The 13,979-nt window shown below is 41.1% G+C and overlaps 1 protein-coding gene across 1 annotated transcript; it reads left to right on the plus strand.

Moving 5' to 3' along the window:
• Positions 1–10,801: 10,801 nt before the first annotated feature.
• LOC110943612 lies at positions 10,802–13,426 on the plus strand. The gene is made up of 2 exons (XM_022185351.1): positions 10,802–12,440; positions 12,882–13,426. The coding sequence occupies exons 1-2, from the start codon at positions 10,802–10,804 to the stop codon at positions 13,424–13,426; spliced, it is 2,184 nt and encodes a 727-aa protein (XP_022041043.1).
• Positions 13,427–13,979: the final 553 nt, after the last annotated feature.

Consider the following 13,979-nt stretch of genomic DNA (forward strand, 5'->3'; position numbering starts at 1 on the left):
CAATCTATTGAATGGTTGTAGATATGCATCATGAAGTGGTTTCATGAGTTTCTTTAGGGTTAAGCGACAATTGGCCATGACAACCTCTTTTTCTCTCTCCCTCGCTCCCGCTCTTGCTCTCGCTCTCGCTCTCGCTCTCGCTCTCGCTCTCGCTCTCGCTCTCGCTCTCGCTCTCGGTAGTTCATAGAGTGAAAAAGACTTGTGTCTCTTTTCTTGCCTCTAACCCATGACAAAAACCATTATAAAATAAACGTGGCCAAATCATTACTTAACACATGCACCAACCAGACATACTGTTCCAAAACTTGCATTTTAGATAAATGTGTAATGTGTAATCCAACAATGTCATTATACTTGTTACTTTATTTATCTGATTTTTTACAACTCGTGTTTGTTAAATTTTTCAGAAATGCTAAATACATGGTAGTAGTCAATTTTGTTTTGATTTGCGAGCGAAAATGGAGGTGTATTAAAAATAATATATTTCTTTGGTATTGAAGTCTATACGAGTGCCGGTACCCTGACGAATCAAACCAATTCCGACCGAGCATCTGTACCATTATTCGTTGTTTTTACAGATTTTGATCCTCGGTCTCCTTTCTTGCATATCACAAATTTCTTTTTTTGTTTACTATTTCGGTTGACATAGCTAGCGCTGATAATGTAAGGGTTGTGGGAGTGGGTGTCACACCCCGATATTTCCACGTATTACCGGTGGGCCCGGTGGGGAGTATCGTGACGTAGTTGATATCATCATAGTCAATTTATCACAGTTAAAATGCACAGCGGAAGTCGAAAGATAAAATATTACAAACCGAATGAAAGTAATATCATTTATTACAAAAACGGTTGTAAGGGATCCACAGGCGGATCAAAGATAAAAGGAACATTGTTCAACAAATTTATAAAAATCTAAGCTTGCAAGACTCTTTATTGATGCTAGGAGTAGCCAGCCTATTCCGTCTAGTACCTGCACTTAGCCTTTTTGGAAAATACGTCAGTTTACACTAGTAAATATACAATTAACCGACTCATTTTGAAAATGTTTAAGAAAATTGATTTGAATGCACAGGGCACAAAATATCTTTTATAACTTGGGACAATTATTTTAAAACGATCTTGTATACAGATTTATATGTTTGCCGTCCGTCAGGGCCGGTAAGAAGAGCCGGGCAAGATAAACTGACACATCACAGGTATAATATCCACAAGGAAAACTCCTTATTGTGGATTACCATTTATACATACGCTATTGTCAGGTGTATGCCTACACCCCGTGCTTAAGTCGTGGCCATTTCAATGAATGAGCCGAGGATATCCAGGACATGGTCATTAACCCCCCAAAGGCCATACACCAAACAAAACAGATTAAAACGGGTTATGTAAATATATTAATCACAATCTGATTTAAATAACTACACACCCGACCAAGCAGAAATATTATAATACCGTATCCCAAGCCCGTATAACGGAAAATAAGTTAAAAGTATTTACCTGAGCAAATTATTCAAATTTATCCCAGCCGTACAAATCAGCAAGTGCAAAGTATCTTTTACTGGTCTCCTAAATCTGGAACGAAGGTTTTAATTAACCTATTAGATTCCTAACGGGTCTTACTTAAGTTTAAACTTAGATCGGTTAGCTTTAAAGAAAGGTATACGATTCAAAACGCATGATTAAGCGATGACCGGAATAGAACGTGATTTAGACCCAACAAGTTTGAAGACTTGTATAATATGGGTAAACTAAACACATTTTGGATTTTGAGATAAAAATGATAAGGTTTGACCCATTTCAGTTAATTTATGCAAACTAGTTACATACACCGCACCGAACGCGAAAAGTGCATAACGGATAAACAAATGAGTCATGAACAGGTTTCCTAAGTTAATATGCCTTAAATATATTGTGATATCAGTAGGGTATTACATATATGTGAAAGTTATCATTTATAACCAAACTATGCACCGAAGGGTCATTTTGGTAATTTCACATAAGCTTAAAAGGTCAAATTTGAAACTCCGAGTTCAAAATTTTTTCTTACTGTTAAAGTATAAAAATTTACTTAAAACATTAGTAGGTATTAAGTCTTATATGATAAAAATAGTTTTAATCCATACTATGCGTTTAAAACGCGTAAAAGTCGGTTTTTAGCGATTTTCGGGTTATAATAGGAAATCTGAGTTTTTGATCAGTTTATAAAGTTCAAAATATTTTATTTATCATATAAATCAGTAGCAAAAAGTTTGGTATCAAAACGTTATGTAAAACTCATTTTATTAGCAAAAAGGGTATTACCGACAATTAACGATTTAAAGCAAGAACCCTATGTTATGCTCAGCTTAAAAATAAATAAAAATCTTTAAAAATCCTAAAATATTATATTACATCAGTGGGTAAAAAGTTTGGTATCAAAATTTGGGTTTAGATAGGCTCTATGCTAATAATGTCGTTTAATTAATAAAAAGCTTTCAATTTACGCTATTGAGCATAACTCCTAACCTAGACCTCAAACTGATGTCAAATTTCTAGGGCAAGTTTACAAATTAGTAACAAAGGTTTTTGTCCTCTCAAATTTTCAAAAATTTCGTTTTAAGGTCAAAAGGGCATAATGATCAACTTTTAGGCATATAACGGAAACATGCAAATGAATCAGATAAATTAGGAACCAAGTTGTATAATCTTAGAGGGTTTTACTAACCTATCACCTGGTCCTAATGGAACTCTAAGGCATGTCTAAACTAAACTAAATCGGGTCAGAACTAAAAGTCAAAGAAAAAGTCTACTTTTGCGACTTTCGGTTCCGAACCGAGCCTAATCTCAGAATTGTCGGATTGAATCATGCTTAGACATGTTCTTACATTAATTACCAAGTTAATTAAGTGTTAAAACAGGTTCCATAGCGTCTACATTTCTAATTATGAATTTATTTGAAAAATAGCTTTCTGTTGATTTTTTTAATATTAAGTTTGACCCGACAATTGACCAAGTTAGGGTGATAATCAGTGGGTGCCCTTTTAAGGGTTTATTACCCACATAATTACCAACTCATAGTCACTTTCAATTCGAAAAATGACTGGACCATTAGTGATTAATCACTAAGTCAAAGCTTAATTACGATGGCTTTGACTTTTGGTCATTAGACTAATAAAACATGAACTAGGAAGGCTAAGAACACTCACAATGGTCCTTAGCACGAATTAGGAGCCTAAGAAAGCTTGCTTGAGCTCCAGGAAGTTCCAGAGAGTGAGTTGGAATGAAATTTGTGAAGTGAGCAAATGAACTAGCAACATCAAGTTCTTATATAGTGAGTTTAATTGCATGAGATCATTACACACAAGTCTAGGATTGATCCCAGATGAATCCAAGTGTTCCCTATGCATGAAAATCTGTTGGCCAAGCTCCTGAATTCGAAAACCATGCTTCTATGGCGGTGTAACCTGCTGTAACAGGCAACTGTCCATTTTAAACTGCCATCGACAGTCTTACGAACCGTAAGCAAAAAGCCTTGCGGTCCGCATCCAACTCTTACGGACCGTAAGTCCAAATGGACACGATCCGCATCCGACTCTGATCTGAAATACCCAGTTACAGCCTTGCGGACCGTAAGCCTTGGGCCATGCGGTCCGCATCCGATGACCAGAAGACAAAAATCTTTAGAATTTCATATTTTGACCATGCAATCTTTATATCTTCGAATCTTATGTCTTTTTCCAGTAGAGGGGACCATGTAGTCAGGCCTTGCATGGCTTGCATGTGTTGCCATGCATTTGAAAGTTCTTGGACTTATTGAAGAAGGTTAATGAATGAGTATTTTCGTAAATGCACCTAAGATTCCATTCTTTGAAATTTTGAATTATTCATCACATTAGTTAACCTGATTTGAATGTATATCAGATGTTTATAAATCATTTTAAGGTTTGGGATTTATAAAAAGGTCACTCAGAGGTATTAATTAACATGTTGACACTTTTTAATCCTACCATACATCTTTCAACCTGATCCGGGTTTATAACACGTTTACCTTCCATGACACGTGTCTTTATAATATTGGTCGTGATTTTACGAGGTGTTACATCCTCACCCCCTTAAAAGAAATCTCGACCTAGAGATTTACTGAAATAAACGAGGGTACTTCTTTTCATTGTGGACTCAACCTCCCACGTATACTCGGGACCTCTACGGGCATCCAATTTAACCTTCACTACCGGCACGTGCTTCCTTCAAAGCTTCTTAACCTGTCGATCCTCGATCAACAAAGGTTTTTCAACAAACTTTAAGCTCTCATCTATATACACATCTTTATGTGACATGGCTAGCGATTCATCAGCTAGACACTTCTTTAAATTGCGGATGTGGAACACATTATGAATTCCACTGAGCTCTTCAGGCATGTTTAACTTGTAAGCCACTGCTACAACACATTCGATGATCTCGAATGGTCCTATGTATCTGGGGCTTAACTTTCCTTTCTTACCAAAACGCATCACCCCTTTCCAGGGTGATGCCTTAAGTAACACTTTGTCACCTACCTCGAATTTCAGAGGTTTACGCCTTTTATCTGCGTAGCTTTTCTGCATATCCCTGGCAGCTTTAAGACGATCACGAATCTGTATGATCTTATCCGTCGTTTCTAGGACTATATCAGGTCCTGATAATTGGACATCTCCAACTTCTGTCCAGCAAACTGGCGTCCTGCACTTCCTTCCATACAAGGCTTCAAAAGGTGCAGCTTGAATACTCGAATGATAGCTATTATTGTACGAAAATTCAATTAATGGAAGATGATCATCCCAACTTCTGCCTAGATCAATAACACAAGCTCTTAGCATATCCTCCAGCGTTTGAATTGTGCGCTCACTTTGACCATCCGTCTGAGGATGATATGCAGTGCTGAAGTTTAATCGAGTGCCTAAGGATTGCTGAAAGCTTTTCCAAAAAATGCGACGTGTATCTCGTATCCCTATCAGAGATGATAGATAATGGCACTCCGTGAAGAGATACAATCTCGTCCACGTACAGCTGAGCTAACTTATCTGAGCTGTGTGTTTCCTTAATAGGTAGGAAGTGTAACACCCCGTGTTTTTGAATGTCAAAGTCAAAGTCAAAGTCCAAGTCAACTTTGACTTCTTTGACTGTAATTAGTCTATTTTATGTTTTACTTGTATTATGTAGAGTAAGTGTTGTTAACCAGAATGAAACGAAGTAATCGAATGTTTAATCGACGCGAACCGATTTACGACCGTGAATAGTAGGAAATAACAATCGATAAAGTTAACTAATCAGTAATCAAACCGATCTAACCATCATCGAACTCGAATCTCGAATTACGCGAACTTTGGTTATTGTTATACGTGTGTGTGTGCCTTATGCGTTACCTGTGCCTGTTTACTTTATGTTTTGTGTGGTGATCAATCGAATCAATCGAAACTCGAATCGAAACTCGAAACTCAAATCGAATGCAAACGAAATCGAATTATGATGAATGGTAACGGAAGGATAGGGTGAAATATAGATGATTGTATGTTAGATATAGTAGTTGGGACTGAAAGTAATTTGAATAGGAAACTCTATCGTACTCGTATCGTCTTCAATCGAAATCGAAATATCGAAAATCGTCGCACCAAACACTCGAACCAGGCTGTGGATCGTCGCACCAAATACTCGAACCAGCCGAATAGTCGCCGAGTACTCGGCCTTGGAATCCAACTTTTACAACACTGCCGCCACCACTGCATCCCCACCCTCACCCACCACCATTGTAAACAATACAATCTAGCCATCCTTTAACCACCGTCTTTACCCACCTAATCCCGCCACTAGTACCCTAGCCTCACATCCACCAACATCCGACCACAACCTCCACTCACCACTGCCCTAACAAGCTGACGAACCCCCACCGCTTCACCTCCTAAACATCCGACTCACCACCACTTCCACCTCCCTTTTGTATCCTCTGGTCACCATAAACCCCAAATTTCAATCACCCGCCCACCTCAACAGTAGCTACACCACCACAAACCTCCAATTTCAATCACCCGCACCACCACTTACATCACACCAGGAAAGTTGTGGGTGTTTTGAGTGCAACTGTGGTTTTCCAGGTGATAATAATCGAGTTTTGGGGTACCTTTGCGAGTACGTTGCCGTTAACATTCTGACCGGGTTTACGAGCATGCCAATTGCGGTGATCTTGAAGATGATCCCAGTTTGAGATTGCATCAAGCAGCTAGATGAGTTCCCATCTCCACTGGTGATAGGTCGGCAATTGTGAACGATTTTGGTGATTGGAACCAGATCTAACCTGTCGTGGCTGTTTACGATGGTTATCTAATCAGCTCCGATGGAGTTATCGGTGTTTTGTTGTTGTGACTTGTAACATCCTTTTTTTAGTCGTTGGTTAAAGTTATATATAAAAATAATTTAACGGGTAATTAACAAGTGAAAAGATTGTTGAAATAAGGCATCATGATGAATAAACAACATTATATATACACATGTACTGTATATATACATATTTAGATAATATATCATTAGGGGAAGATTCTCTGTAGAACACTAAATATTGCGAATACACGCATACATAATGAATCACCATTTTTTCAATTCGAAAAGCCTATGAAGTAAATAAAATGTTACAAATGTAAGATTTATTGTTTCCTACACCTTAATTCAAAACAAAATATGAAAAATTTTCACTTTTTGTATAACCTACACATATGTAGGTTATTATTTGTTAAATTACCAACATGTATGTTGATGTATAAGAATTTATACATCTTTTAAACGTCAAATACACCCCGTTTATGCGAAAACTCTTTGTATTTTCATTGATTTTGGTACTCATTTGAGTTGTTTGTGAAAGTACTAGTCTGGCTTCAGCCCGGTGATGAAACAGAGGCTTTTGGAGCAAAATGGAGTGAAAATGGTGCATTCCAGCAAACTGCCAAATATGGCACTACCATGCCAAACAGTGGCACGACCGTGCCAAGCCTTCCGACATCGGCACTCTCAGCCAGCACTAGCATCTATCAGCCAAATCATCAAAATTCAGGGGAGCACGACCGTGCCAACCACTGGCACGACCGTGCCAGGCCAAAATCAACTCCTGATCAGCTTGTTTCCGAGAACGATGTGGTTGTTACCGAGCACTATCAGCTCGCACGACCAGACCATGCCCGAGCACGGTCGTGCGACCTCGGGAACATTTGAGCGGGATTTTTCCCAAAATGGTAGCAAACAGGGTCAACAATCAAGAAAGTGGTTCTGACACTTGCCAAGCACGACTGTGCCAAAAGGTGGCATGGTAGTGCCAAACGCCCAGAGTTCAAATACGAGTTCCTAGCTCATTTGCAAGGGAGTTGGAGCATTTTGGTGACTTTTTCTCTCAAGAATCTGGTCTTGGAAGCTTGTTGGAGCCAAGAGGAAGCCTTGAATAGGATTAAATCACATGAAGATCTACTCAAACACAATTTTAATCTTGTCTTTAACTTGGTTAGCTTACTACATTATGAACAATTTATGTTTCTTTGCATTTGATTTGGTAGCCATGAGCCTTACGGGCTAAACATTTGAGTTGTCTAAACTTTGTTGAAGCTAATGAATATGTGATAACATGGAAGTAGATGTGATGATTGTTCTTGTTAATCTTCATGTTGACATTTAATCTTGTTCTTGGAGTTCTTGCACATGCTTAAAGTTCTTGTTCTTGTATGTTTGCTCATAAGTATTTACATGTCGTGTTGGAAAGCCCATGTAGAGATTATGATTATTGAATCTTGTTAACTTGTTAGTATGATTCATAGCATGAAACTAGGAATGGTGAGTGCCAGGGGCGGCCCTGGAGGTGGGCGGGGAGGACCACCGGCCAGGGCCCGAGATTCCGAAGGGCACGTTTTTTAAAAAAAAAAACTTATATATGTTATAATTTTTTTAAGAGCCTTCCAATATAATTAGATGAATAGCTAAGTGGTTAAGCTCCCCTATTCCAAACTTGAGATCCCAGGTTCGAGGCCTGCTTGCAATTATATTTTTTGTTGTTATAGTGGTTAAGTTCCCCTTTTCCCCTTTTGAAGGGTTTTTTATTTTAAATCTAAAATAGATGATATTAGAGAAATAGGAAATGTGTTTGCTACTTTCATTTTTTCCTTGTTCTATCGTGTTTTTTATTATGTGATAAACCTTATTTGGCCCGAATCGTTGAACCGACCCGCAACCCGAAACACATGGCCGTAGTATCTTTGTTTGGTCTGAGCGAACACTACGATTTCGTGAATAGTTATATAAAAAAACTAGTTTACATTTATAGGGCCGAAGGGTACATTTTTTCGAGCTTGAACAGGGCACACGAATTTTTAGGGCCGGCCCTGGTGAGTGCTAATGTGATATGAACAATGATTTGAGCTTGTGTGTGAATTCTTGCATCTAGATTTGGAAAGATCAAAAGTATGTTTATATGGATTCTATAGTTTATGTTCATGTTAGGTTGATGATTTAGGCCAAAGTTGTTAGCTAGCATGACCATGCTTGTGGTTCATATCAAGAACATGATGATAGTGCCAACTACTTGAAACCAAGTTAGGGTGATTAGTGTGTTTCTCATATTAGTTTTCCCTAATTTGTAGAGTTAGGAGTTTTGACAAACAAATAACTGATGATTAAAGATTAACATCAACTTAGCAAGTGAGCTTAAAAGAATAATTTTTAGGTGATTAGAATGTTAATTCATTTTTAGTTTTCCTAAGAATTATAGACTAGGAAGCCTTGATTGGGGACTTAGTCAAATTTAGAGCTTGCATCATCACAAAACCTTCCACCTTGTTGTCATATGTTTGTTAGTGGAGACTTAGTATAGGCAACCCTTTCTTAGATATTGTTCTTGTTAGAATTTTTAGTAGTTTATTTATTTGCATGCTAAGTTAGAAAAATAAACCCAAACATTTGAAAAGGCTTTAAAGTAGCAAAAGTTTAGTATCGAGACACCGCATCCACGGATTGATATCCGGTTCTTACCGAATAGCTATATTACCACCCGACGGGTACACTTGCCCTTTTCTGTGTGTAGTTAGTTTTTAGGTGAAAACCCATTTTTAAAACTAAATTTGTGTGAAGAAAAACTTAATTAAAAATATATATAATTCACGCACATCAAGTTTTTAGCGCCGTTGCCGGGGATGCGGTCTTCTTGAAAACGATTCGAGTTACTTATTTAGCCATTGTGAAAAGTGTACAAAGTTTTTGTCTACTTGTTTTATTTGCCTTTGCTTGATTATTTGAAAAAAAAGAATATGATTATTTGCTAGTTGTTTTTGTTTTTGTATATATTTTGTGCATTGTGCTCCTTATTCCCTACAGGTCGTGCATGTCCTCAACCCCCGCTGCTGATATCGTTGAGCCTTCATCGGAGCCGGAGCGCGATCTTCACCGGAGACTGCGGGAGCGGTTTCGCTTGGTAGCCGAGACAATTGAGACAGACGCAGCGGACGACGAAACCTTCTACGAGGTTCGGGTAGACATGGCGGACGCGGAAGAGAATAGGATCTTGAATGAAATTGGAAAACCGTCACTCGATGGTTTGCCTGCGAGCATCAATGCACCGACAATCGACAATAACAATTTCGAGATCAAGGCTGGCACCATATCGATGTTGCAGAATGTGGTTCAGTTTTATGGCAAGGATCACGAGGATCCTAGTGTTCACATCGCGGGGTTTCTAGAGGTTTGTGCCACATTTAGGATTCGTGATGCATCACCGGATGCTATCCGCCTTCGGCTCTTTCCGTTTTCCTTACGGGATGGAGCCAAGGAGTGGCTTCTTTCACTTCCAGCTGGATCTATCACTACATGGAATTAATTAGCTGAGAAGTTCCTTCAGAAATATTTCCCTCCAGAGAAAACTGTTCGGTTGAGAACCAAGATTCTGAACTTTCGTCAGGACGAGGACGAGTCCCTTTACGAGGCATGGGAGCGGTTTAAAGAGCTTATGAGAAAGGTCCCACATCACGGGTTGCCCAAGTGGCAACAATGTCAGATCTTCTACCATGGTTTGGACAGTCAGGGACAGATGATGGTTTATACATACTTGGGTGGAGACATCGGCATGAAAAATGCCACCGAGGTATTTGAGATTCTTGAAAAGTGTGCCACGAAAAACCGGACACAACAGCCCCCGAGGGGAAAGAGTTCTCAATAGGGAGTTCATCATGTGGACGACTACACAGCCATGACAGCACGTATGGATGCCTTATCTTCGAAATTTGATCGAGTGATGGAAATGCACTCGAGAGGTTCTTCGAGTGGGGGAGCATATCAGGTAGGTGATTTTTCGACGGGAGAGATGTCACACGAGCATGTTGATTTCATGGGAAACCAATACCGTCCTTAAAACAATCCCTACAGCAATACTTATAATCCAGGGTGGAAGAATCATCCAAAGTTTAGTTGGAAGCCCGATGCTTCTAACCAGCATCCACCCGGATTTGCTCCACGTCCCACAGCTCCGACTCATGGAGCATATGGTCCACCTCGACCTCAGCAGACGCCTGCTTCTAGTGATCCTAGTGTGCATGATATGCTTAGTCAAATCTTAGCTGGTCAAAACACTCAAAAGGCTGAGAATGAGAAGCGTTTTAAGGAGTATGACAGCCATTTCACGAGGCACGAGAGTGAGTTGAGAAGCCAAAAGGCTTCCATGCAGACCATTGAGAACCAAGTTGGCCAGATTGCCAAGATGTTATCTGAGAGACAATAGGGGGGACTTCCAAGCAACACAGAGCCAAATCCAAATGCTACTGCAAAGGCCATGACGTTGAGAAGCGGCAAGACCGCTCAAGCCATCCCTCCGGCTGTTTCAGAAAAGCCAGTCGATGACGAGGAGGTTGATGAGGAGATTGAGGCTGAGTCTCCGGGTGAGGTGCAACAGAGGCGAGTCCCAGCAAGTACCGCACGACCCAAGGAGCCAGTGAGAGAGTATGTCCCTCCCATTCCATATCCGAGGAGGTTGAAGAAGCAGAAAATGGAAGAACACTATGGTAAATTCCTCGAACTTTTTAAGCAACTTCATATAAATTTACCATTTGTCGAGGCACTTGCTCAAATGCCTAAGTATGCCAAGTTTCTGAAAGATATCCTATCCAACAAAAAGAAACTTGAGGAGCTTTCACAGGTGACCTTGAATGAAGAGTGTTCAGCGGTTCTTCAGAACAAACTACCGAAGAAGATGAATGATCCTGGGAGTTTCACTATCCCGTGTTTGATCGGTAGTTTGTCGGTCATCAATGCCTTGGCTGATCTTGGAGCTAGCATAAACCTCATGCCATATGCGGTTTTTGCTAAGCTAGACATGGGAGAGCCCAAGCCGACTCGTATGAGCATTCAGCTAGCCGACCGTTCAGTGAAGTACCCTCGAGAAATAGTTGAGAATATGCTGGTGAAAATCGACAAGTTTGTCTTTCCTGTCGATTTCGTGATTCTAGACATGGATGAGGACAAAAATGTTCCACTTATCTTAGGTCGCCCATTCCTGGCCACTGCGAGAGCCATGATTGATGTCTGCACTGGTAGACTTACTCTTAGGGTTGACGATGAGGAGGTGACCTTTGACATTGGGAAATCCATGCAACACTCACAAAGTCAAGATGATACACTCTACTTCATTGAGACTATCGATACGTATGTGAGTGATCATCTTCATGCTACATTCGAGGAGGATGTTGTGGACACACAGCTGCTAGGAGGGGACACTTTTGGTTCGCCCCGTGTGGACCGATTAGTTGAGGAGGTGACCTGTCTGATAGGTCACGCGTCTCCCCCGTGTCCCGAGGTTTTTGAGGTTGTGGATCGCGTTACTGAGCCTAAAGCACGCCCTTCTATTGAGGATCCACCTTCGGTTGAGCTTAAGGAGCTCCCAGATCATTTGGAGTATGCTTTCTTGAAGGGTGAGACTCATCTGCCCGTTATTATTTCTGGCAAATTGTCGAAGGAAGAGAAGGATCGATTGCTTGAAGTCCTGAAGCAGCACAAGAAGGCGATTGCTTGGAAGATTATGGATATAAAAGGGATCAATCCATCCTTTTGTACCCATAAGATCTTGATGGAGGAGAACTTTAAACCTGTAGTACAGCACCAGAGGTGTTTGAACCCCAACATGCAGGAGGTTGTGAAGAAAGAGGTTATCAAACTACTTGATGCAGGTTTGATATATCCGACCTCTGATTCACCGTGGGTTAGCCCTGTACAGGTAGTCCCGAAGAAAGGAGGCATGACAGTGGTGACCAATGAGAAAAACGAGTTGATTCCTACTCGTACTGTCACCGAATGGAGAGTTTGCATTGACTACCGCAAACTCAATGATGCCACGAGGAAGGATCATTTCCCACTGCCTTTCATTGATCAGATGTTGGAGAGGTTGTCGGGAAGGATGTACTACTGCTTCCTCGATGGTTTTTCAGGATATTTTCAGATTCCCATCTCTCCTGAGGATCAGGAGAAGACGATATTCACATGTCCCTATGGCACATTCGCCTACCGGCGGATGCCCTTTGGACTGTGCAATGCCTCGGCCACATTTCAGAGGTGTATGGCGGCCATTTTTCACGACATGATCGAGGACTCCATGGAGGTTTTCATGGATGATTTTTCTGTGTTTGGAAGTTCTTTTGATCAGTGTCTTGGGAATCTAAAAAAGATGTTGGCTAGATGTGAAGAAGCCAACCTTGTGTTAAACTGGGAGAAGTGCCACTTCATGGTGAAGGAGGGCATTGTGCTTGGGCACAAGATTTAACAGGCGGGGCTCAAGGTCGACCGAGCCAAAGTCGAGACTATTTCAAAGCTCCCGCCTCCCACATCCGTGAAATTTATTAGGAGTTTTCTGGGTCATGCAGGTTTTTACTGGCGATTCATAAAGGACTTTTCCAAAATCGCTTTTCCCATGACTCAGCTCCTCGAGAAGGATGCCCAGTTTGTTTTCTCCGATGAGTGCCTTCGGGCATTTGAGCTGTTGAAGGAGAAGTTGGTGAATGCCCCGATCATGGTTGCTCCCGACTGGGAGCTGCCATTTGAGTTGAAGTGTGATGCGAGTGACTTCGCAGTCGGGACTGTCTTGGGTCAAAGGAGAGATAAACACTTTCACCTGATTTACTATGCGAGCAAGACCTTGAATGACGCTCAGGAGCACTACACCACGACAGAGAAAGAGCTCCTAGCTGTGGTCTTTGCCTTCGATAAGTTTCGGTCATATCTTGTCCTTTCCAAGACCATTGTGTACACGGATCATGCAACACTTCGGTATCTTTTTAGCAAGCAAGATGCTAAACCGAGACTGATATGTTGGATTTTGTTGCTGCAAGAGTTTGATATTGAAATCCGTGATAAAAAAGGGGCTGAGAAATTGGCAGCCGATCATTTGTCTCGACTTGAGCATTCCTAGAAAAAGGAAACTCGTGGGCCTAACATCAATGACAATTTCCCCCACGAGTTCCTCATGAGGATCGAGACTAGTGATGATTCCCCATGGTTTGCTGACTTTGCAAACTACTTAGCTAGTGGCATCCTGATCAAGGGGATGACCCACCAGCAGAAGCGAAAGTTCTTTGCAGATGTCAAGCATTACATCTGGGATGACCATTACTTGTTTAGGGTAGGAGCGGATAGGATGATCCGGCGATGCGTGCATGGTGACGAGGCGAGAGATATCTTACGCCACTGTCATGAAGGACCCACGGGAGGCCACCATGGAGCAAACAACACGGCGAGGAAAGTGTTTGACGCCGGATTCTTTTGGCCGACTATTTTCTGTGATGCCCATGAGTGGGTGAGGTCCTGTGATGCTTGCCAGAGGGTGAGCAACATTTCTGCACGCCATGAGATGCCACAAAACGGCATCCAAGTTTGTGAGGTTTTTGACGTTTGGGGGCTAGACTTCATAGGCCCCTTTCCGACCTCTTTTGGCAACCGCTACATCCTAGTCGCTGTTGATTACG

This window comes from Helianthus annuus, chromosome 5, assembly GCF_002127325.2.
Source record: "Helianthus annuus cultivar XRQ/B chromosome 5, HanXRQr2.0-SUNRISE, whole genome shotgun sequence".
Taxonomy (NCBI): Eukaryota; Viridiplantae; Streptophyta; class Magnoliopsida; order Asterales; family Asteraceae; genus Helianthus; species Helianthus annuus.